At 36.4% G+C, this 26,157-nt stretch overlaps 1 protein-coding gene across 2 annotated transcripts in view; it reads left to right on the top strand.

Moving 5' to 3' along the window:
* Nucleotides 1–25,640, top strand: part of SNX4 (sorting nexin 4) — a 54,311-nt gene extending 28,671 nt beyond the window's left edge. For both annotated transcript variants that reach the window (XM_055398189.2, XM_088837725.1), the window contains exons 7-14: nucleotides 1,771–1,843; nucleotides 9,657–9,718; nucleotides 13,506–13,571; nucleotides 17,973–18,062; nucleotides 19,584–19,683; nucleotides 21,440–21,585; nucleotides 22,661–22,775; nucleotides 24,398–25,640. In XM_055398189.2, coding sequence (XP_055254164.1) covers nucleotides 1,771–1,843; nucleotides 9,657–9,718; nucleotides 13,506–13,571; nucleotides 17,973–18,062; nucleotides 19,584–19,683; nucleotides 21,440–21,585; nucleotides 22,661–22,775; nucleotides 24,398–24,445 — 700 coding nt within the window. In that variant the 3' untranslated portion in view covers nucleotides 24,446–25,640. The remainder of the gene's footprint in view (nucleotides 1–1,770; nucleotides 1,844–9,656; nucleotides 9,719–13,505; nucleotides 13,572–17,972; nucleotides 18,063–19,583; nucleotides 19,684–21,439; nucleotides 21,586–22,660; nucleotides 22,776–24,397) is intronic.
* Nucleotides 25,641–26,157: the final 517 nt, after the last annotated feature.

Genomic DNA, 26,157 nt, shown 5'->3' with positions numbered 1-26,157 from the left:
TTCAGAGGGAATACCAAAATGATACCTCCTTCATGGATGTTTATTTTTCTTTACACTGTTCAAAGCAGTGAGGAGGAGGACCTTGAGTCTTCTGCTTTCTTGTGGCAGTATTTGGCTGATATTTAGGAGGTAGACCAAGTGATTAATAGAATGTATGGCATGAAAGAGAAGAGAAGGAAATACAGGTGGCACCTAGGTTTCATTCTTTAAACTGCTAGGGAGTACAGACAGAGAAGGCAATGGCAACCCACTCCAGTACTCTTGCCTGGAAAATCCCATGGATGGAGGAGCCTGGTGGGTTGCAGTCCATTGGGTCACTAAGGGTCGGACACGACTGAGCAACTTCACTTTTCCCTTTCATACATTGGAGAAGGAAATGGCAACCCACTCCAGTGTTCTTGCCTGGAGAATCCCAGGGACGGGGGAGCCTGGTGGGCTGCCGTCTGTGGGGTCGCACAGAGTCGGACACGACTGACGCGACTTAGCAGCAGCAGCAGAGAGTACAGAGGAGAGAGATTTGATGGGATAGGGGAAGATAAGTTGAACTCTGGATACGTAAGAAGCTACTAATATCTGCTGGCCAGTTGGCATTATAGATACAGCATTTAGGAGAGAGTTTTGGGCTGGAGATAGATATTTGGAGTTAAGTAGCATGTAGATCATAATCGTGAAGCTTTGTGAATAAGTCACATAGAGTATGGGCTTCCCATATGGCACTAGTGGTAAAGAACCCGCTTACCAATGCAGGAGACCCAGGTTCGATCCATGAGTCAGGAAGATCCCCTGCAGGAGGACATGGCGACCTACTGCAGTATTCTTCCATGGAGAATCCCATGGACAGAGCAGCCTGGTGGGCTATAGTCCATAGAGTCACAAAGAGTCAGACTGAAGTGACTTGGCACATATGCACACACATAGACCGAATGATTGGTTGTAATATGGGCAAGGACCTAGGGCTGAACTCTAAAGAAACCGGTGCTTGAAGGGTGTTTTCCATAATGCAGTCTGAGGATTACCAGTATCTGAATCCTGTGAGTGAGTTTGTTATAAATTCAGATTCCTGAGTCCCACTAGGGCCTCTGTGTACAGTTATGGTGATTACTCATGCCCTCTTTTACTGAGAGGCCCTCAGTTGTGTTTCTGGCAAATATTTTAGGAGTCCTTTGCACACTAAAGTTGGCAGTGTAAGAGATGGGTAAAGGAAGTCAGTCCTGCAAAGGAGACTTTAGGAGTGACCAGAGAGTAAAAGGAAAAATCATGAGAAATTAACAATGATGTCAAGGAAATAAGTTTTTGAGGAGGGTGAAGTAAGCTGTTACATTGCTGCAAGAGCAGTGGTATGTGAAGTTTCAGGTCGTTATAGAGAATGGCAGATATTAGATTATAGAAACAAAGATTACTGAGCAGCATGAAGATTAGGGTTAGAGATCATGAGTTTATGTTTGTACCAAAAGATTTTTTTTAGCACCATAAATTTTCTCCTGTTTTCTTTTTTTCCCAAGTAATTTTTCATACCAACAAATTTTATCTCTATCTCAGTTCCATGGTGTAAATTATAACGCATGACATCTTTTCTTGACTTTAAAAATATCTAAAGAAAATGTGGTTATTTAATTTTAGAACTTTTTGAGTTTGTATCAGTGTGTAAATGTTTAAGGCTAGCATATGGTTGAATAGAATCAGTTTCATTATTCTCAGGAACCACTGTTTTCGTCTTTCAGTTTTTGACTGCTTTTCATGAAAAAAATGATGTTTCGTTTCCTATTTCAGGAGATTTATTGAACTAAAACACTATAGTGATGAACTCCAGTCTGTCATCTCACATCTCCTTCGAGTCAGAGCTGTAAGTGGTCACCAGAAGCTTTTTGACAGGTGTTTTTATGGAAGTGCTTCTCATTTAATCATTATGTTTTTAAGTAATGGAAGGTATTTATGATGAATAATTTTTATATTTGGTGTGTTATTCACCTCAGTTGCACTTTTTTTTAAATTGTGAAATTTTTTCTGGCATAAATAATTTAAAGAATTTTAACCTATTGTTTTCTCTGTAATCTATATATAGTTTCTTGTGTTTTTTTTTTTTCTTAGTATATGGTTATTTTGACATTTATCAAAGAGCCTACCATTTCAGCATTGGAAAATAATTGTGTGACTTTGATCTACATATTCTTTTATTCTTTCACGATTTTTTTTTAAGGTTTGTGAATAGTTAATGCTAAGCCATTCTGTGTCTGTGCTCTTATATTATCCTAAATAAACTTATGTAGGGTAATGGTCTGCTATGACATGAGGAACTAGAAATATACCAGTAATGATTGTACTTACCTGTAGAGTCTGGCTGTAATAGACATGGAGAAATATATTTTGGGGTAGATTAATGTAGTACCTGAAAAATATCGTATCATCCACTCTGGTCCTTTGGGGTAATCTAGAGAAAACCTTATAACTGGTCCTAAAGGCTTTGAAAGACACTGAGTTACCAGGTCTAGAATCATATCTTACACTCATTGGAATCATCTTGAAATGAAATATATTATCTGGGATTTGTTTTAATGAAAGAGTCTGCTGGTAAAGGGTGCAGAGTTGGGTTAATTTTAGATGCAAGTTAATTGCCCATATGATAATTGTTGAAGGTAAGTGGTGGGAAATGGAAGTATATCCTACTATTCTCTACTTTTTGTATGTTTGAAGATTTTCATAAAAAGTATAAAAAAATAAAGTAAGGGAACACTCCTTTTGAAGTATCCTCATATTGGCCCAATCTCTGTAACCATCCAGAGTACTGTAGGACTCTTTATATAAATTGTAAGATAACTTTGTAGGAAAAGAAAAAGGTCCCTATGAGAATTATTAGGGTAGAGTCAAGAATGGGGTATTGAAAACGACTTGTGAATTGATGAGATAAAATTTCTAGGCCTCTAGTTGCTTTGAAGTTACCTAAACAAATAAGGCAACAGTTCTTAATGGAAAGTGAAGGTGGGGTCAGAGACACCCCAGAAGATTGGAAGAACCCTTCATATTGTTTTGTCTTCTGTTTCAAAAAACCTGGAGAATTTACTTAAATTAGAGGTCTGGCTTATTATGAAGCTGTATCCTTCTTAAAGGTCTTCCACCAAAGGGAAGAGGGGGCATGCTATGGAAGGTGTCATGCCACAGGAAGCTGGACAGTGCTGGGCGTCTTAGGTAGGCAGAGGCACGCTGTTAAGCAGTCACATAACCAACTCCAGGTATTGAGAGGTTCTCAAGCAGTCGTTCACATCCAGAAGAAACAAAGGGAAAAGGCAGAAAAACCAGCCAGAGTCAGATTTATCGGAAATATCAGAGATGAGTGGTGAATTGAATGAAGTGTAACAGTTAAAACCCAGAAAATCTGTAAAGTGTAGGGAATAAGTTTGAATGATATCTAAAGGAGGGAGGAAATAACTGTCACTGTTGTGAAGCTGTGCTGCAGATCATCTAGCCTGCAAGAAGCTATGGATGATTGCTCTCATAAAGCAAGTAAGAAAATTATCACAGTCAAGGTAGGATATCCAGTGATCATATTTGGCTTTCTACTGAAAGTGTATTTGAATGTTATTAATACTTAATTCTGGAGAAGGAAATGGCACCCCACTCCAGTACTCTTGCCTGGAAAATCCCATGGACGGAGGAGCCTGGTAGGCTACAGTCCATGGGGTCGCAAAGAGTTGGACATGAATGAGCAACTTCACTTTCACTTTCAATACTTAATAATCTTTAGAGATCATGATAAAATGTAATATTGATGTTACAGAAAATTTTGAGTCTCACACACAGCTGTTTCAATACTTTGTACATTTCATTTTGAGGGCTTCCCTTGTGACTCTGGTAAAGAATCTGCCCGCCAATGCAGGAGAGGCGCAGGTGACTTGGGTTTGATCCCTAATTTGGGAAGATCCCCTGGAGTTAAGGAAATGGCAACCCACTCCAGTATTCTTGCCTGGGAAATCCCATGGAAAGAGGAGCCTGGCGGGCTACAGCCCATGGGGTTGCAAAAGAACACGACTTAGTGACTAAACAAGAGCAGCGCTTCATTGTTCTTCTAACTTTTTAACCATGCCAAGCTTGTTTCTGGTCTTTTATTTGCTGTTTCCTGGTCCTGTACCGTTCTTCCCCCATGCCCTTCCCCCAGGATCCTCACTTGGCTTATTCTTTTGTTATTCAGTTATTGATTCAAATATCTCTTGAGAGAAATTATCTTTCTTGAGCATCCTGTATAAAATGCGGTACTGGTTTCTATCGTTTCTGTCATTCTGAACTTGTCCCCAATTTATAGAGTAGGAAGCAAATCCCTTATTTTCTACAATCATATTTGCTGCCTCTTTAGGGGAAATCAAATTTTGAAGAGAAGGAGAATTGCTTACCTTTGCTAATACGCTCACTATGTAAATTGAAATTATTGAGCTACTATTTAACATTTAATTTGTAGTCATTTGTATAGATAGCAATATGTGTTTGTGAAATATTCAGTGATGGCAATGTAAAGTCTTATATATAACTCCTTTGGGAAAGATTTTAGCAGTAGTGTCATGAGTCTTAAATCTCATGATCGTTGCCTCCTTAGGAGATAATTTAGAAGAAAAACTGTCCAGATTTTTAAAATAAGATCATTTAATAGACTGTCATAAAACTTTATGTCCTTTTTAACATTTAACCTGCTACTAGTTCAGTATGGATAGGGAAGGCATTCTTAGCATCGTTCCAAATGATTTCAGAGCTAGGGGGGATGATATGATGAGTCTGTCAAGTTTCTTCTGTTGTCATATTATTTGCTAGGTGTCAGTCCTCTCCTGTCACTTGTTAAGATGATCAGTTTTCAAAAAGAAGGACTTGTCAACAGAATTGAAATTGAGTGGCAGTCTAGACTAAATCATTGGGTCTAGCCCCTTCTCCCTGACACCACGATTCTTGATTACCAGTGACCATTGAATTAATCTGGTTTTGTTGTTGTTTAGTCCCTGTGTTGCATCCGACTCTTTTGTGACCCCATGGACTATAGCCACCAGGGTCCTCTGTCCATGGAATTTCCCAGGCGAAAATACTGGAATGGGTTGCCATTTCCTTCCCAGGTGGATCTTCCTGACCCAGGAATTGAACCCACTTCTGCATTGGCAGGTGGATTCTTTACCACTGAGTCATAGGTTTTAATAATTCATGATTTATTTCTTGGCCATTTTTATCTTTACTTTTCTGTAGAAATGCTCATTTCTGATCTGCAGTTTTCCTTTGCTTCATCTTTTTTCTCACTGCCTGATGATCTGGGTGCTAGTCATTTCGTGTTTTAATTGGCTAGCACAATTTACTTTGACGAGCAGTTGATACCGGGAACGTTACTGCTGGTTCATAACAACCGCTGAGTGTTACTCATTCTCTAGTAGAGTGGCTCCTTGTGTGGTTGCTCATCTTTCTGGCGTATGAGAACTCTTGCCTCTTTTTGTCATGCTCTGTGGACTATTTTCCAGAGCTCTAATTATTATGATTGAACCTCTCTTTGTATTAGCAACACAGTGATAAAATTTAAAGTAAAACAAAACTTTTAAACACCTGGGATTCAAAAACTGTTTCTTTGCACATTTATTTTGGATATGTATTTTGTATTTAGTTGCTCTAGTTTTTATACTTACGTGGTTATTTAACAAACTGTTTCCCTCTCTTCCATGCTTAGTATCTTAGGTAGATGATAAAATGCTCAGCTTTCAGGAGGTTTGATTTTTAAAAGTACAAGAATCTAGAAAAGTTAGTAGTCTAGAATGGCACTTTCCATTTTGTCATCTTTAGAATGCCAGTCCTATAAGATGGTCCCTACTGCAGATCACCCCCTCTCAGTAGTCCTTATTCGTATATAGTGTTAAAGTTCTAAAAAATCAGGCAGAAAAAAACCAACAACCTGTTAAGCTTTTAAATCTCATGTTTCCAGAATTTATTTAACAATGGAACCCATTTAAACAACCAGTCAGCAGTCTGGAGGACTCTCAAAAAATAACTGGGAAATAATGTCCCAGAATAATTAGTTTAGAGGTCTGCGGACAACCCTGAAAAGTTTCAAGCATAATAAAGACTGTGAACTTTGTACTGGAAGTGGAGTCTAGTATTGGAGTTCGCAAACTTTTTCTGAAGGCCAAATAGTAATTATTTTCAGCTGCTTGGGTCATATGGCCCCTGTTGAAGCTGTTCAACTCTGCTATGAAAGCAGCCATAGGTAGTGCTAACATGAGTGAGTATGACTGTTCCAGTAAGACTTCACAGAAACAAGCTGCAAAAAAAAAAAAGAAACAAGCTGCAGACCAGTAGTGTGCTGCCCCTCCTCTAGCCAGGTGTGTGTTTCATCTGGCAGGTCAAGGAGAGATGGGAAGCACTTTATGATCCTCTTATACCAGCTCCAAGTTTTACAATGTGGTTTACTGACTTTTAAACTGAAATGTTGAATGGGTTAAGATTTATTGTATGGCTAATGCCTGTTTTCTGGAACTCTCTTGCTTTCTCCATGATCCAGCGGATGTTGGCAATTTGATCTCTGATTCCTCTGCCTCTTCTAAAACCTGCTTGAACATCTGGAAGTTCATAGTTCACATATTGCTGAAGCCTGGCTTGGAGAATTTTGAGCGTGACTTTACTAGCGTGTGAGATGAGTGCAATTGTGTGGTAGTTTGAGCATTCTTTGGCATTGCCTTTCTTTGGGATTGGAATGAAGACTGACCTTTTCCAGTCCTGTGGCCATTGCTGAGTTTTCCAAATTTGCTGGCATATTGAGTGCAGCACTTTCACAGCATCATCTTTCAGGATTTGAAATAGCTCAACTGGAATTCCATCAACTCCACTAGCTTTGTTCGTAGTGATGCTTTCTAAGGCCCACTTGACTTCACATTCCAAGATGTCTGGCTCTAGGTCTGTGATCACACCATCATGATTATCTTGGTCATGAAGATCTTTTTTGTAAGTTCTTCTGTGTATTCTTGCCACCTCTTCTTAATATCTTCTGCTTCTGTTAGGTCCATACCATTTCTGTCCTTTATTGAGCCCATCTTTGCATGAAATGTTCCCTTGGAATCTCTAATTTTCTTGAAGAGATCTCTTGTTTTTCCTATTCTGTTGTTTTCCTCTATTTTTTTGCATTGATCACTGAGGAAAGCTTTCTTATGTCTCCTTGCTATTCTTTGGAACTCTGCATTCAGATGCTTATATCGTTCCTTTTCTCCTTTGTTTTTCACTTCTCTTCTTTTCACAGCTATTTGTAAGGCCTCCTCAGACAGCCATTTTGCTTTTTTGCATTTCTTTTCCATGGGGATGGTCTTGGTCCCTGTCTCCTGTACAATTTCACGAACCTCCGTCCATAGTTCATCAGGCACTCTATCAATCAGATCTAGTCCCTTAAATCTTTTTCTCACTTCAAGCAAGAGAGTTCCAGAAAAACATCTATTTCTGCTTCATTGACTATGTCAAAGCCTTTGACGGTGTGGATCACAATAAACTGTGGAAAATTCTGAAAGAGATGGGCATACCAGACCACCTGACCTGCCCCTTGAGAAACCTGTATGCAGGTCAGGAAGCAACGGTTAAAACTGGACATGGAACAACAGACTGGTTCCAAATAGGAAAAGGAGTACGTCAAGGTTGTATATTGTCACCCTGCTTATTTAACATATATGCAGAGTACATCATGAGGAACGCTGGGCTGGAAGAAGCACAGCTGGAATCAAGATTGCTGGGAGAAATATCAATAACCTCAGATATGCAGATGACACCACCCTTATAGCAGAGAGTGAAGAGGAACTAAAAAGGCTCTTGATGAAAGTGAAAGAGGAGAGTGAAAAGGTTGGCTTGAAGCTCAACATTCAGAAAACAAAGATCATGGCCTCTGGTCCCATCACTTCATGGCAAATAGATGGGGAAACAGTGGAAACAGTGTCAGACTTTATTTTTTTGGGCTCCAAAATCACTGTGGATGCTGATTGCAGCCATGAAATTAACAGACGCTTACTCCTTGGAAAGAAAGTTATGACCAACCTAGATAGTATATTAAAAAGCAGAGACATTACTTTGCCAACAAAGGTCCGTCTAGTCAAGGCTATGGTTTTTCAGTGGTCATGTATGGATGTGAGAGTTGGACTGTGAAGAAAGCTGATCGCCGAAGAATTGATGCTTTTGAACTGTGGTGTTGGAGAAGACTCTTGAGAGTCCCTTGGACTGCAAGGAGATCCAAACAGTCCATTCTAAAGGAGATCAATCCTGGGTGTTCATTGGAAGGACTTTTGCTACAGCTGAAACTCCAATACTTTGGCCACCTCATGCGACGAGTTGACTCACTGGAAAAGAGTCTGATGCTAGGAGGGATTGGGGGTGGGAGGAGAAGGGGACTACAGAGAATGAGATGGCTGGATGGCATCACTGACTTGATGGACATGAGTTTGAGTGAACTCCAGGAATGGTGATGGACAGGGAGGCCTGGCATGCTGTGATTCATGGGGTCGCGGAGAATCGGACACAACTGAGCGACTGAACTGAACTGAACTGAATGCCTGTTTCCTCAAATTGCTCATATTTGAGTAAGGAATTTGGCCACCTGATGCGAAGAGCTGACTCATTTGAAAAGACCCTGATGCTGGGAAAAATTGAGGGCAGGAGCAGAGGGGACGACAGAGGATGAGATGGTTGGATGGCATCACTGACTCAATGGACATGAGTTTGGGTAAACTCCGGTAGTTGGTAATGGACAGGGAGGCCTGGCGTGCTGCGGTTCATGGGGTCACAATGAGTCGGACATGACTGAGTGATTGAACTGAACTGAGTAAGGAATTAGAGGGGCAGTTCATCTTCAGGATTTACATTGAGAAATTGTATACTAGAAATTTTTAAAAGAGTTTTATGTGATATTGACTTCTGGTCTTCTATTTCATGTCTATAACACTTTGGAGAAAGGAGATTACCACGTACAGTGTTTTTTGTCTTTTGCAAGATGTGTGTGAATGATGGGGCAGTATGTGTTTTAATCTCAGTGAGCTGAACTATAATTCTACTGTTATTAAATGGTTAGAAGGCATTAATTTGATAAAGTAGCACAGGAAGTATATTGCATGTGTATAGCGTTTATGTATAAAACTATCAATAATACAATAAAAATGTTTATATTCTCTTCCCCGATAGATCCCTCTTTGGGGACTTTTATCTTAAGGAAGCAGTCTGAAATTTGGAAAAAGCTGTACTCTCAGAGAATGCTTATTTAATACTGAAAAAATTAGGGATAACTGTACCTGACAAGGAATGCATATATAGTTTGTATACCACTAGTTGAAATTTTATGTATCTATTTTTTTAACTGGTATCTATTAAAAATAATATTAAACTGCTGGATAAAAGTATTAGCACTCTTGGTATAGGAAATTATAAAATGTTTATTAAGACATATATATATATATATATATATATATATGAAAAAGTTACATAAATGTGATGACATTAGTTTTTTTCCCCCATGATGAGACTTTGGGAGATTTAAGCTCTTGGTTTGTTTTGGGTTTTTTTTTTTTTGCATACTTTTCAAGTTGCACTAAGTATACATGTGTATTTTTTAATGAAAATAAAATGTATTTTTAGTAATCTGTTTATAACTAATAGCAGTTTCTTTTGAATATTTATTCCAGAGAGTAGCAGATCGACTGTATGGTGTATATAAAGTACATGGGAATTACGGGCGAGTTTTCAGGTATGCATTATACAAACTTTTTTAATAAACAACAAGAAGGCAGTGGCACCCCACTCCAGTACTCTTGCCTGGAAAATCCTATGGACAGAGGAGCCTGGTGGACTGCAGTCCATGGGGTTGCTAAGAGTCGGACATGACTGAGCGACTTCACTTTCACTTTTCATTTTCATGCACTGCAGAAGGAAATGGCAACCCACTCCAGTGTTCTTGTCTGGAGAATCCCAGGGACGGCAGAGCCTGGTGGGCTGCCGTCTATGGGGTCGCACAGAGTCGAACACGACTGAAGCGACTTAGCAGCAGCAGCAGCTCTAATTAGCTTTTTGCGTAAGAACTGTAATTCTGGAATATAAATCTGCAAAGCAAAAGATAATTTTTAATTTTTATTTATTTATTTTCTGTGCTGGGCTGGGTCTTCATTGTGATATATGTGCTTTCTAGTTGTGGCTCACAGGCTTAGTTGCCCTGCAGCATGTGGGATCTTAGTTCCCTGACCAGGGATCCAACCCACATTCTGTATGTTGAAAGGCAGATTCTTAACCACTAGACCACCAGGGAAGTCCCAAAAGCTTATTTTTAAAATCCTGTCCAATAGTAGTAGTCTTCAAACTTCTTCTGGTAGCTCTTAATTCCCTGATCAGGGATCGAACCTATGCCCCCTGTAGTGGCGGATTCTTAGCCAGTGGACTGCCAGGGAGTTTTAAGTCTTCAAACTTTTTATTGTAAAGCCTTTATTTAAATAAAAAATAGTAAAGGAGTCTAATATATTGAGCAGATAAGTGATAAACTCCTCTTAAGCAGCGAGCAGTGTCTTTTATTTTCTTGGCAGAATACCCAAGGAGATTCCTTTTAAATCACTGTCATATTGAATTGGTGGGTTTCTTTTTCTTTTTTTTTTCCTTTGTTTCACTTTATAATTTCTAAGGCTTTTGCAAATGGGTTTTCCAGTCTTGGAGTAATATTAGTGTAAATTAGAATATTTACTTATGTATGTAACTTGCTGCTGCTGCTGCGAAGTCTCTTCAGTCGTGTCCAATTCTGCGCGACCCCATAGATGGCAGCCCACCAGGCTCCTCTGTCCGTGGGATTCTCCAGACAAGAACACTGGAGTGGGTTGCCATTTCCTTCTCCAATGCATGAAAGTGAAAGTGAAGTCACTCAGTCATGTCCGACCCTTAACGACCCCATGGACTGTAGCCTACCAGGCTCCTCTGTCCATGGGAGTTTCCAGCAAGAGTACTGGAGTGGGTTGCCATTTCCTTCTCCGATGTAACTTGTATATGTTGGTAATTTTTGAGCCTTTTTCTTTTTGTCTGTGAATTTTTGTTAATTTAGTTGTGAAATTTTGTAGTTATTATCCATATCTCCTTGTAAGAAGACTGTCCTTGCTAAATGTTCTGTCCTTTTGATTCAAGTAGTCAAAAATAATTCATTTAACATATTTGAATAGGCAAAGTATTCATATAATACAAAATTTGATAGGAACAAAAGCTTATATAGTGAAAAGTCTCTTTGCTCCTGCCTGCCAGCCACCCAGGTCTCCTCCTCTGAGGCAACTACTAGCAGTTTCTGAGTTACTTGTGCATCCTTCCAGTAAAATGTATTGTAGCACTGTCAATGTATATATTGACACACAAGCAAATGTATTCTACTCCCTCCCTCCCCCTTTTTATTAAACATGGAAAAGGAGCATATTGTATACATTGCTATGTTCACTTCTTTTATGTTGCTTTTTTTAACTTAAAAACTGCTATCCTAGGTATATTGTTATCAGCAAATAACTGTATTGGGCTTTATTGAGCTGGAGCAACGTAATATATTTAACCAGTTTCTTCTTGATAATTATTTCTAATCTGCTGTTGCATTCAATGCTTTAGTTAATGTTCATGTTCATGTCATTTCACACATGACTGAGTATATATGTAGGATAAAATTCTACAAATGTTGTTATTGGATCTAAGGATAATTGAGTTGGTGGATACTGCCAAGTTTCATTGTATGGAAGATGTTCAACTCCCGTCATCAAAATGTTAATATCTATTTCCTCAGATCCTCACCCAAACAATTTTTAGTGAACTTTTGTCTTTACCAGCCTGATGGTGAAAAATGCCTTCTCACTGTAGTTATAATTTGTATTACTCTAATTATGAATGAAGTTAAACTTTTTTCCTGATGATTAATAGCCTCTATTTTATTTTATTTTTTTAATTTTATAAACTATATGTATCTTTGGCCGTTTTTTCCTGCTGGGCTGGTAGTCTGGTTTCTTAATTGATCTGCAGGAGTTGTTTATCTTTTAGGAAAATTAGACCTTTGTGAAATGGATTCACATTTTTTTCCCCCACTTTGTCATATGTCTCTTGCCTTTTCTTATGTGGCTTTTAATATACAAAAATATTCAATCTATTAAATTCAGTTGACATGCAAGTGATTAGTTTTTTTTCCTTTATAAAGTCATAGCCTCTGACTTTTTGTATGTCTTAGTAAGGTCTCCCCCTTATGAATAATAAAGCATCTACTTTTCCTTTCTTCTTTATTTTTGTGGTTCTGTAAATTTTGATTCATCTGAAATTTATTTGAATATCAGTTTTAAGACATAGCACAGCCAAAAAAAGAATCATTTTTGTAAGCAGCTAGCACTAAGAAAAGATTAACTGTTACTATTACTATTTTGAGAATAAACATGAGTAAAAATTATCAGAAGGAGATATGTTTATTTATGTTTGTTTTCCTTCCTTGACAATTTTAAAAACCATGTGAGGGTTTTCCCTTCTAGTATTATAAGCATGTAATTTTGATATTTCAAGAACAATTTATAAAGACTACAGACTTAACAGAATCATAGTGTTTTAATTTTTCTTTTTATGATATTATGCAGTTGAAGGTGTTGATTATACATTTTTTACATAGCAGAAAAATTGGAAACAATCTTGAATGGTTCGGAAAATGGTTAAAAAAATTAAGAGTTGCCACTGAAACAATGCTGAGAACAAATTATTCTAATAATTGGGGAAATACTGTTAATGAGAAAAAACATGGTACAAAGTTGCATATACTTCATGATCTCAGCCATGTTAAAATAAGTAATAATAACTAGAAGGAAATATACCAAATTATGTCATCTCTTAGTATTTAAGATTATAGATCTATCCCCCCTTTATTATAATATAAACATCTTTCATAAAAAGGAATTTTTATTTCCAGAATTTCACTGAAATGGTAACAAAATGATCTGTGATTCCAGTAGACTTTGTTGTGCAGCTTTAGTGCAAGTTACTGAAGTTTTATAATGCACCCAATATTTCTGTACAATTGTCTTTTTCTGTTACCTATTAATTAAGATAGTGGCATGTAATCATGTGTGGTTATCACAGTCATTCATGTAGAGTTTAAAAATATACATGCCTCAGCTCTATCCTAGAAATTCTGATTAAGTCAATCAAGAGCAGGACAAGCATTCATAGTTTCTGAAAGCGCCATGGTTGATTTAAATAGTGTAGCTGAGAAAGCTGTCTGTAAGTAGAAACTGTTTTGTATGATATTAACTTTGTACTTAACAGCAGATACAAACTTTTGAATGAACATTTTTAAAGCCTTCACTTGCATTTAGTTGTTAAACTTCGGGGAAAGGAGCATATTTGAGTCACAGAAAATAAATCATCAAGAAAAAAATAAAATAGATATCATACTGTTTAAAAGCTAACTAGGAAAAAAAAGTTGTAAAAGATTCTGTTTAATAATATTGCATATCTAATTCATGATGGTTTTGGTTTTATCTCTTTCTTCATAGTGAGTGGAGTGCCATAGAAAAAGAAATGGGTGACGGACTGCAGAGTGCTGGTCATCATATGGATGTGTAAGTACCCAGATAATTTAAGGTAGAACTGGAGGTGACATTTAGTGCGAAAGTGTTAGTGATTCTTCTGTTTTTAAAAAGTTTGCTGGCATTTGTATTGTGCTCTCTGTATACAGATTTGACTTAAAGAAGTTTATCTCAGGAATGCAGGATTAACATTCAAAAATCTTTCAGTTCAGTTCACATATTAGCAGAACAGAGAAGAAAATCCAGATGTTCATTTCAATGTATGTAGAAAGCATTTTAACATCCATTCACAGTAAAAATTTTCATCAAACTAGGAATGTAAAGAATTTCCTCAGTGTAAAACATTCGGCTAATACTGTACTTAATAGTGAAATATTGATGTTTTCTCCTAAAATCAGGAATAAGGCAAGATTGTCTGCTCCATCACTGCTAGTAGAAGTGGTAGTAGAGGTCCTGGTCAGTGCAGCAAGGCACGAAGATCAAATAAGTGGCATACGTCTTAGAAAGGAAGAAGGAAACCTGTCTTTATTGGCAGTTAACAGGATTTTTCTGTAGAAAATAAAGAATCAGCCAAAAATACTCTAGAACTAACAACTAAGTTTAATGAGAATGCATGATACATAATGAATATATAAAAAAACCATTTTTGCATACTCATAAAATTAGAAAATAAAAGCTTAAAAATGCTATTTATAATAGTGTGAAAGACCTCTACACTGAAAACTTTATATGTAAACATTGCTGAGAGAAACTAAATACCTAAATAAAAGGTGAGATTGAACCATGTTCATAGATTGGAAGACTCAGTAGTGTTAATATGAGCATTCTTCCTAAATGACAGTCCCAGTCAAACCTCTAGTGATTTTTAATAGAAATTGATAAGCTGATACGAAAATGTATATAGAAATTCAAAGAACATGAAGTAATCAAAACAATCTTGAAAAAGAGGACAAAGTTGAATATATTACCTGATTTCAAGACTTACTATAGAGCTATAGTTATCAGGAGATATTGAGATAGATCAATGGAATAGGATAGAATTCAGAAATAGATCCACATTTACATAGATCATTTCAAGAAATGGTTCTGGAATAGCTGGATATCTTCATGGGAAAAAAACTGAACCTTGAGGTCTTCCCTTTTGGCTCAATAGTAGAGAATCCTCCTGACAGTGTAGGAGCCACAGGTTCAATCCCTGCTCCCAGAAGAGCCCACATGCCACACAGCAGCTAAGCCCCTGTGCCTCAACTATTGAGCCTGTGCTCTAGAGTCCAGGATCCACAACTTCTTAGCCAACGAATTGCAGCTACTGCAGTATGCATTCCTCAGAACCTGTGCTCTGCAACGAGAAGCGCATGCACTGCAGCTAGAGATTAGCCCCTGCTCTCTGCAATTAGAGAAAAGCCCATGCAGCGACAAAGACCCAGCATAGAAAGGAAGATGGAAAACTGTCTTTATTTGCCGTTAACAGGATTTTTTCTGTATAAGTTTTATTTTTTCTGTGGAAAATTAGTAATTTTTTAAAAAAGTGAATCATTAAGAAAAGGAACTTTGAGCCATGTCTCATATCGTAGATAAAAGCTAATTCAATTTGGATGATATTCATTTCAGTTCATTTGCTCAGTTGTGTCCAACTCTTTGCGACCTCATGAATCACAGCACGCCAGGCCTCCCTGTCCATCACCAACTCCCGGAGTTCACTCAAACTCATGTCCATCGAGTCGGTGATGCCATCCAGCCATCTCATTCTCGGTCGTCCCCTTCTCCTCCCGCCCCCAATCTTTCCCAGCCAGTGAGTCAGCTCATCGCATGAGGTGGCCAAAGTATTGCAGTTTCAGCTTTAGCATCAGTCCTTCCAATGAACACCCAGGATTGATCTCCTTTAGAATGGACTGGTTGGATCTCCTTGCAGTCCAAGGGACTCTCAAGAGTCTTCTCCAACACCACAGTTCAAAAGCATCAATTCTTCGGCAATCAATATAAAACCTTAAACTACAGCTTTTAATAGAAAAGAGGAGAATATTCTAGCAGCCTTCGAGTAAGCAAAAGGTTTTTTTTAAAGGACATGAAAGGGGAAAAAAAATCTTTTAAAAATGCTAAATTGTTCTTCAAAATTAGAAATTTTGGGATCTCCCTGGTGGTCCAGCAGTGGAGACACCATGCTTCCAGTGCAGGGAGCACTGGTTTGAGCCCTGGGTAGGGAACTACTACCTAACATGCTGTGCCAAAAAACAAAAAAAATTAATTAAAAATTTAGCTTATCAAAAGATTCTGTTGTAAGTGGAAGGAATGTAGGAGTACAGTGTCAGTTGGGGAAGATAAGTTCTGGAGATGAATGGTGGTAATGGTCGCACAACAGCATGAAAGTACCCAAAGCCACTGAATTATATACACCAATAAATTGTTAAAAAGGTGAATTTTATGTTAATTTTATCACACACTCAAAAACACACCCCCATTAAGATGGTGAAGAGGCAAGCCACAGACTGGGAGTAAACATTTCCAACCAAGTTATATAAAGAACTCCTACAACTGACCGATAAAGATACAAAAATATTTATTTAAATATCATTTTTCTTTGGATTATTGTTTAAGCTGACCAGTTGCTTTTCAACTATTTTGTTGTCTTCATGCATTCTGTTGATAGGGCAGTCTCAGTATTTGCAGGAATTTGGGATTATCCCTTCACTTGGTTTATGTAAATGTTAAATTAATTTTAGTACTAACACCTAAAACATCTTTACCACTTACCCCTTTCTCCACACTGTGTTTCCTATCTTCAAGCCACCAGCCACTTACCTTCTTTTTTGTTTTCTTAACATTAACTTTTCCAGAATCGTAGATTTATGAACTACAGACAGTTTTTTCCTACTCTTAACAATGATTCTCAAGATATTTTTCAGTCACATAGGACAAAGTCCACACTGTCACAAATGTAAATTTATATTTACAGAATACGTATTTTGCCTACTTTCATAAATACTATAAGCACATTGCTTTTCAGTGAGCATTAACTTAGATTTTTTGTTTATTTTTTAATTCAGTAAACTTGTTTACTTAACTTCATGAAGCAGGCTTGGAGACATAAAGTATATTTTTCTTTTATTCCCCTGCTAAGGAATTAAAATTAATTTGAAAAAAGAATGCTACTTATACCATACAGAAGTAATAAATGGCATAGCCTATGTCCTTAGGGAATTTATAATGTGATCAGAGAATGTCTTGTTGCTCAGTTGTGTCCGACTCTTTTTGACCCCATGGGCTGCACCCCATGGACTCTGTCCATCGAATTGCCAATGCAAGAATACTGGAGTGGGTAGACATTCCCTTTTCCAGGGGATCTTCCCAACCCAGGGATTGAACCTGGGTCTCCTGCATTGCAAGCAGATTGTTTACCATCTGGGCCACCAGGGAAGCACTGGTAATCAGAGAAAACCAACACAAAAGACCTTTTTTAACTTTTTATTTTGTATTGGAGTATAGCCGGTTAACAAACAGTGAGGTGAACAGTGAACGGACTCAGTGATGCAAATACCTGTAAGAGACATTTCTTTGATAAGATTTAAGTTCTCAGTTTTTGACAAGAGATCAGAAGTAGAGTGATGAACAAGGACTAAAGAAGTCTGGGGAGATTTTTAGAGGTGTTGAGGATTTGGAGAAGCAGTGTGGAGAGCCATTATAGTTCTGTGCAAGGGAAGACTCAGAACAAGAATGGCACAACAATGAAGGACTTGTCCAGATCAAAGCAGAGGTTGCTGTTGAGAATTAGAGTAAAATAATGCTTCTGTGATCTTTATTTGTTCAACTGTTCCTTTTATAGCCTTTTGACTTTACTGTATGTGGTTGCTATCAGGGATACTTAATTCTTCAGTTATACTAAATTCTTATTCTTTGTACAGATTTTGTAGCCCTTTTTATACTACATTTAACAAAAGATACTACACTGCTTATTAAGCTACCTTAAGAAGGACCGTTTTTTTTGTTTCTTTGTTTTTTTATATCCAAGCCCTTGCTAAACACATTTTGGTAAAATTCAGTAGAATTGTCATGGTAATTAAGGATTGCTATTGGGGGGAGGGATAAATTAGGAGTGTGGGATTAACAGACACAAGCTACATAAAATAAGTAACAGGGGCATACTGTATAGCACAGGGCACTATATTTAATATATTGTAATAACCTTTAATGGAAAATTTGAAAGAAATAAATATATAACTGAATCACTTTGTTATATACCTGAAACTAACATAGTATTGCAAATCAACTAAACTTCAATTTAAAAATTGCTATAAATATTTATAAATACTTATTCTCATTTTCTCTACTTTGGTCATTCATGGGTAGCAAGTGGACCACGCTTTGAATAGCCCTTCTTTAGAATATTAATATTTTGTGTCTTGATAAAAGTTATTATATATGTTATTTTTTAAACAGGTATGCATCTTCTATTGATGATATTTTGGAAGATGAAGAACATTATGCAGATCAGTTAAAGGAGTATCTTTTTTATGCAGAAGCACTGCGGTAAGTATAATACATGTTCCAGATGCAGTCCTATGGCTAGTCAACACTCTCTTCATCTGTTACTCTGAAATAAAGAGAATAAGGTGATTTTAAAATGAATTCCTTCCCCTAGATATTGAATGAGATCTCACTGTATTCCTATCTGTTGCAGAGTGCTAGACATAGGAATTTTAGACGACCCTGATCCCTGGTGGCTCAGATGGTAAAGAGTCTGCCTGCAATGCAGGAGACCTGGGTTCAATCTGTGGGTTGGAAAGATACCCTGGAGAAGGAAATGGCAACCTACTAGTATTCTTCCCTGGAGAATCATGGACAGAGGAGCCTGGAAGGCTACAGTCCATGGGGTGGGTCACAAAGAGTCAGACATGACTAAGCGACTAACACTTCCACTGTATTTGAAACATTATGTTGATAAAGCCTGTTAGTCTCTGACTTCATGTCTCTCTGTCTGTATGTTGTTCTTTCTGCCTTTTCCAGCTTGTAGATTGGAAGCAAAGTACACACTGAGTGTGTGTTATCATGATCTGTCATTAAATTGTATATTACCTTTAAATTCTGTGATGTTTCCATACCTGCATATTTTATCTCCTTAGTAAGGCTGTAAAATTTCTTAATGTCAGGACTTTGTCTTCTGTTTTTATGGTATCTCCTACAGGGCCAAACAGAGTTCTCTGGGAGATACTCCAGTTTAGAAAAATTAATCATTTTCCTGTCACTTTTAAAATCAGTATAATAATTCTGTTAATAAAACAGAAGAGCAATATTCCTTTGGCTGTTCAGTAGCTGGGATGAAAACATCACATTGTTAGCCTTTTTCCTTCTAGAGCTTTGAGTAGTAGAGGTCACAACAAGCTTTTTCAAGTAACTTACCAAAGGAAGGTTGCTCAACACAGTGGAATTCTTTGTAACTCTTAAAGATTATAGAAAAGATGAATGTATATGGATAAAGAAACGTGTCTTTGGTATATAGTTCAGAAATGCCTAGCTAAAGTCTAGAACAATATATACCATAAATTGTGTCTGGATAGTAGAACTAGGGAGAAGAAAGTGTTTTTGAAACTTATTTAGTACATTCTTGTATTAGAATTTTTTTTTTTACTGAGCATGGATTACTGTTATGATAATAAAAACTAATAGACATTTCTAAATAGAAAACTTTGAGATAATCTTTTTTAAAAATACTCAGTTGTTATGGGAGATTATAGCATTAGTTCCAGTGGTGTACAAAAAAAGCTTTTTTAAAAAATGTATGTGATAATATAGTATGTTTATTGAAAAAATTTTTGCAAGTATCTGGAAAACAGCCTTTTTTGATTTAAGAATATATAAAGTTTTTATGCTTAGGTTCTGCTAGATTAAATTTTTAATGTTGGGCTACTACATTTTAAGCTTAAAAATACTAGATTTAAAAGTTCTGACCATAGTAAGACATGAATGCCTCCACTTTACCCTTTGGGGGAAAATTTAACATGTTCATAATTAGGCCACAAAAATTAAATGGCAGCACTTTTTTTTCCCCAGGGCTGTGTGCAGGAAACATGAACTTATGCAGTATGACTTGGAGATGGCTGCTCAGGACCTAGCATCCAAGAAGCAGCAGTGTGAGGAACTGGCAACTGGGGTGAGCTGTTTTCTCTTTGGGTCTTTGGTATTATTATAATGAACCTTAAGTGAAACAGGCTGCAGGATGCCTATCGCTTTTAAAGGGGAGTAATCTGTGGACAACTTTATAATTCTTTTGGTTGTGATCTTGACATTAAAAGATATAAGCCAAAAAAATAAAAATAAAAAAACAAAAGATATAAGCCACCGGGGACTTCCCTGATGGTCCAGTGGTTAAGACTACGTGCTTTCATTGCAGGGAGCATGAGTTCAATCCCTGGTCAGGGACCCAAGGTCCCACCTGCTGCATGGTGGTAGCCAAAAAGTAAATTTAAAAAATTAAGTCTTAAAAAAAATGTAAGCCATTAAAACATATATAGTGTTATAAGAAATTTTGCCTAATTGCACTGTGTAATAAGAACCACCTCTTTTCTGATGAAGTCTAAGTGAAAAAAACCATTATTCTTTGGGATTGAAATAATGACCTTTGCAAGGTTTAATTTTATGACTTATATTATAGAAATTTCAGTTAACTTTGGAAAACTTTGCCCTGTTAGAATCAGTGCCTCTCTCCTAACAGAGAGCTTTTTGTGTACTTTATTCCTGAATCCTTACAATGAGTACTAGTGAAGAAAATTTTGTATCTTGCTGTATTAGACTTAGATAATTTTTGTAATCAGCTTTCTACTGTCCAGCTATTTCATTGGCATAAATAAGCTGTCATGGTGAGAGCACACAATCTGGAAGTAATGAAGCAGTGATACTGCCACTGTTTATAAGTCATTTCATAGTTAACAAGTCTTTTACTTTTAAAAGTGCTTGTGGGCCACCCACATAAAGATATGTGGGGAAAGACCTTTGACTATGAAGCAGGTACACACTGGCTTGATTTATTTTTAAAATACAAGGGAAATTTCCAGTCCATTTTCAGGGAGCTTGGTCCTCTACTCCTGAATGTGCAGGGAAAAGCATTTCCTTCAGTAAACTCCAGAGTGAGGAGATGGTGAAGTTTGAGGCTTGGGTTTAGGCATTCTGTTTTATTAATAGATAACCAAGTTTTAGTGTGAGTTATGCAGATTTTAAATGTTTTTTTCAGTTTGGTTTATTTTCATTGTTGCCTGTTGAATTTTATCCATTTTTTATGATCACAGAGTAATTGAAAACATATGACTGCTGACATGAATAACTTGCCTAGTATTTCACCTGGAAGTTTTCCATATGCTGAAGAAGCTCAGTTAAAATTTTTCCTTTTTTGATTCTTCAACATTTTCTAGTATTATAAGCCTTAATAGTAGCCCCCTGGTTGTATGGTTCGTGGTGTTCTGTCTGAGTTAGGGGGGGAAATGGCTATTTCCTCTTTCAAAAAAATTTGTGGTAAAATATACAGAACATAGCATTTATTATTTTAACCATTTTTCAAGTTCAGTAGTAGTAAGTTCATTCACGTTGTTGTGCAGCCAACCTGCATAACTCTTCATCTTGCAAAATTGAAACTCTATACTTATTAAATATCAACCATTAATTTCCCTCTTCACCTAGCCCTTGGCAGTCACCATTCCACTTTCTGTCTCTAAGTTACACTACTCTGGATACTTCATGTAAGTAGACTTGTACTGTATTTGTCCTTTTGTGACTGGTTTATTTTACTTAGCACAGTGTCCTCAAGATTCATCCATATTGTAACGTGTGTCAGAATTTTCTTCCTTTTTAAGACTGAAAAATACTGCAGTGTACAGACGTTATTTATCCATTCATCTATTTCTGTTTCATTTTAGACTGTGAGAACATTTTCTTTGAAGGGAATGACTACCAAGCTCTTTGGTCAAGAAACTCCAGAGCAGAGAGAAGCCAGAATAAAGATGCTAGAAGAACAAATAAAGGAAGGAGAACAACAACTTAAGTCTAAAAATCTGGAAGGCAGGTAAAAATGCTGGGATGTTTAACAAGCCTAGACTTGTAGACTCTGTGGCAGGTGGCTTATAACCATTCCTAGCTTCATCAGTGTCCCTGGATGTAGCCTCATCTTCTAAAATACAGTGATTGAATATTCCTAAGAAATTTGAGTAATCAGAAATCATGTTACATAGAAACAGTTGTGTTAGTGTTGGGGAAAGAGGAAGAAGGAAGTGTTTACACTTCATACTATTATTTTCTTGCACTATACATGATTTCTATCCTTTGCATATTTCCTTTACTCTTTTCTGTCAGTTAAAAACCTGATCATTCTGCAATGCCCAACTCTTGAACTGCTTCCTTTGTTAAGCCTTCTCTTATCCTCACAGGCTGTCATAGCATTTGGTTCATGCCCTTAACCCATGGCAGTTTGTACAGTGTGACTGTCTCTGGCTAAATTACGAACCCGTCAAAGTCATTAATTGTGTCTTCTTCATCTTTGTGTCCCAGCACCTTGCATATGGCTTAGAATATAATTATTCCATAAATATTTTTAAAACTTCAGTTCTCAGAGATCTGCCATTGACTTTTGGGCCCATTTTTCATGTTTTTGTCTGATAGTTGTTGAGTAGATCAAGGCAGACCAAGAGTTTCACTGATTTGGAGGTGGGTTTGTAAATTTTTGAAACTGCTGGTATCAAGTAAGTCAAAGTAAACTCGTGAACAGATTTAAAAAGACAAATGGCTCTCAAAATTTTTAAAACTCTAGTTGTCATTCAAAGAAAATACATGATAAATGTAATACATAATCCATCTTGTTGAAAAGACTGTATGTTTTGCAGTGACTCCAAGCAGGTAAGTTCATGTGGTATCTATTGGCTTATAAGTTGGTTCAAGGAGCCATTTACATCTGTTTTATAGGAATAATTTGAAGCTGGAATTTGTGGTAAAAGAGAATATTAAAATGTAGAAGAGTGTCTGCTTTTTCTCTCACTTTATAGACAAAAACCCAATTCAGATGAGAAGTATTTATTTGAATTAATAATACGTAGTTTACTTAATTTAAATAAGAATAATAATGGTGACTATACCCTTTATTTCAGAGAGTTTGTCAAAAATGCTTGGGCTGATATTGAACGCTTCAAAGAACAAAAGAACCATGATTTAAAGGAGGCCCTCATAAGCTACGCAGTCATGCAGATCAGTATGTGCAAAAAGGTAGGTTTTGGTTTCAGTGAAGGTATGAGTATGTTCAGAAGTGCCGGCAAATTTCTTTAAAATCAGTTTCTTATTTGGAATAAAGTATATATCATTTTCATTTTTAAAGTCCATTCTTCTCTTCCAGAATGTTTCCCAGTTTCTCTCCTTAATTTTGAAAGAATTAAAATCTTAATTACCAAGTCTCCATTCATCTAAAGTTCCAAATTTGTATGCCCTATTTATTACTTATATTTGAAAATGTGTACTAAAAGTATTACTATGGTTATGTGATATTTTTGAACAGGGCAGTAAAATACCATTCCTAACAGTGATACATACTTTCATTGGAAAATGGTCTAAACGTTAGGGCCTGGATAAAGTAGTATCTAATGGAGTATTCATTTTTAGAAAAGGCAAGATAGATCTCACATGCACTGTCCTAATAAGATGTCCTAATAGGACGGCAGATGAGAGAACAAGCTACACACTAGTGCATATAATGCAATCCTGTTTTTATGGGAAAGAGGAAAGTGTGTAGTTTTGAAATGATTGTATATATACAAATGAGTTTGAAAAGACACACATGGAAGTGTGTATTAGTAAACATGTCACTGATACCTATCGTATGAGGTATGAACGCTGAAGCTTATTCTGGTTAAAATAAGTGTTTTGGCAGTGATGGAAATTTTTCTAAAATGATTTTGTAAGAACAAAATGTGTAATATTCCTTAAGCTCATTTTCATAACCCCAGAGCTGCCGATGTGATCACCAGTTCAGCACTAGTGCTTTACATTTCTCTAGTGCTTCTCAACTTACTGAGCGATTCAGCGTGCTTTATCTCAGTAAATCATTCAGTAAGGCAATCTGGGACATTTTAAAGGATTCTTGTGCGGTTTTGTTTTGTTTTTCTTTTGTGTTCCATCAGGGAGGAAAAAAAGCTAAAAAAATTGATTTTTTTCCTATTGTTCAAAGCCTCAGTAAATATTGATAAAATTTAATGTATAAGTATTAAAATATCTTCATAAATTAGCAGCTATTGGAGAATATATATAAACAAGATATATGTAATTATCTTGTGTGTTGAAAACATACCTTCTACCACTTTCTAGATTTTACTGTTACATTTTTTACAAACATGCATTTTTGTTTAAGCCTATTAGATATATAATAGCATGTTAGTTTTTGCTAAATAGCCTGTTGTAACCATTGAGAGGGAGTTTATAACTTTTTATCAAAATATTGGTTATTAGGTTAATAAATTAATAGTTCATTAAATTGTATTTAATTGTTAGACTAATCAAGTTTTTTGTTTCAGATATTGCAAAACTTGTTTTATAAGTAGAAATGAAATGAATATATGATATGAGTAAATGAGTCTTTCAAAAAGAAGTAGGAGTTCTGTCTCTTTTTTGAAGATAGGCTCATACAATGATTCTGTTACTTTTTTCAGAAGTGTTTCACTTTGACTTATATTACCCATTGCCAGAAAAAGTATTCTGTTAGTTGGACTTATTAATTATTCCAAAAGGTGAAACCTAACATACCAGTAAACTAAGTACTTGGGCTTTCAAAATCCTTCAAAATTACATTTTAAGGTTTTGAGGGTCTTTTTTTTTTTTTTTTTGGTTTGTTTTAAAAGGGAATTCAAGTTTGGACCAATGCTAAGGAATGCTTTAGCAAGATGTAATCCTGTGAAATGAATTTCTCTTCAATCAAAGTACCCCAAAACAGAAGCACAAGTAAATAAAAAGATTTGTTACCCTGCATACACAAAAATATATAGTAAGTTGAGTAAGTTCGACTTTCTTTAATTTGATTATATTAATATTTATATTAATATAGCACAAAAGGATGTATTTTAATGAAGATTAAATATTATAATTTGAGGTTTTGGGGACTGGTGCTGATTGTAAAATGTTAATTAGATAAAATATACCAACAGATTGTCGCTTTTGAACCAGTGTCTGAATATCAAGATGTTAGGTCATTTCTAGAAGTTCATTTCAGTGCCCACTGTTTCATATCTGCTTACGTGGGGAGTCTTTCCCTAAGCCTGAATTCTTATCTTTATGTGGTAAGGCCCACTGGTCTATCACAGAGGGTTAATTTTTCTTGCCTTACAGTTGAGCTGTTTGGTCTGACAAAACTCAACTGGAATTTAGTGTGAAATCTAAGAATTTCTCCTAGTTCATTAATGCCCCTGAACATTACATACACTAGACAATGCCTTCAGTGTGTGTTTTACCAGAATTTTGATATGGTCAAAAATTTTATACTGCCAACAAAGAAGACTCAACGTCTCAGTGGAATACATTGTTATAATCTAGGAATTGCTATATAGAAAGTTTTGAGTATGATACATATACAAGCATTAAATTCTTAAATAATTCTTAACTTCAGTGATGAGCCTAAATTTACTCTGCTTGGCTCTCTACACATGGCATTTCAGGGTACAAGATGTAGCATTTCAATGTATAAGATATATGTAGTGAACATATATTAGTATCTTCATTATTATCATCCTTTTTTATTGCTTGGCTGTAATTTTTATAAAGATAAATTATATTGCTTTTGTGTATGTGTTTTTGTGGTATATGTTCAGAAGCCAAGCACCCTTGGAATTTGCTAGCTTTGCAGAATTCTACATGTGTACTCATTATTACTAATTATGTAAAAAAAATTTTTCAGTACTGTTCAACATTTGACTTTTTTACATGTTTGAAATGTTGCTGAATTTTTGTGCTGTTTGCCAGACTTATACGGTAAATAAATGAAGTACTGTGTTGATTTTCATATAATTTTTGTTAGTTAACAAAGTGGTCTATATCTATTAGCATCTGATGCCCTGTGGAAAAATAATATATGCCATACTATGTTTTGAAGAGTTTAATTGTATATATTTGTCTTATGCCAAAATGTTGGATTTCTTAAAAATAAGATGCTGAACTGATATATGATTTTTAAATTTTTACCTTTTTTTAAAAAAAGATAAAATTGTTAGAAGCAGAAGTCATCTTGATAGGTACACTTTTTATCCCACTGAAGTGTATCCTTTCTTGGCTCATGAAATAAAATAGCTTTCCATTTGGCCTTTAAAATCAAAAGCCTTTTCTTCCTACCTAACCTTATGCCGGAGGGGCCTGGTCGGCTGCAGTCCATGGGGTCGCTACGAGTCAGACATGACTGAGTGACTTCACTTTCACTTTTCACTTTCACACATTGGAGAAGGAAATGGCAACCCACTCCAGTGTTGTTGCCTGGAGAATCCCAGAGACGGGGGACCCTGGTGGGCTGCCGTCTATGGGGTCACACAGAGTCGGACACGACTGAAGTGACTTAGCAGCAGCAGCAACCTTATGCTAAATAGAAAATGTATTAGAGGACTTACCTGGTGGTACA

The sequence above is a fragment of the Moschus berezovskii genome, chromosome 1 (assembly GCF_049115385.1).
Source record: "Moschus berezovskii isolate FMDL1 chromosome 1, NW_MosBer_1.0, whole genome shotgun sequence".
NCBI lineage: Eukaryota > Metazoa > Chordata > Mammalia > Artiodactyla > Moschidae > Moschus > Moschus berezovskii.
Note: the sequence above shows the minus strand (reverse complement) of the source record. Positions and strands in the feature narration are given on the sequence as shown.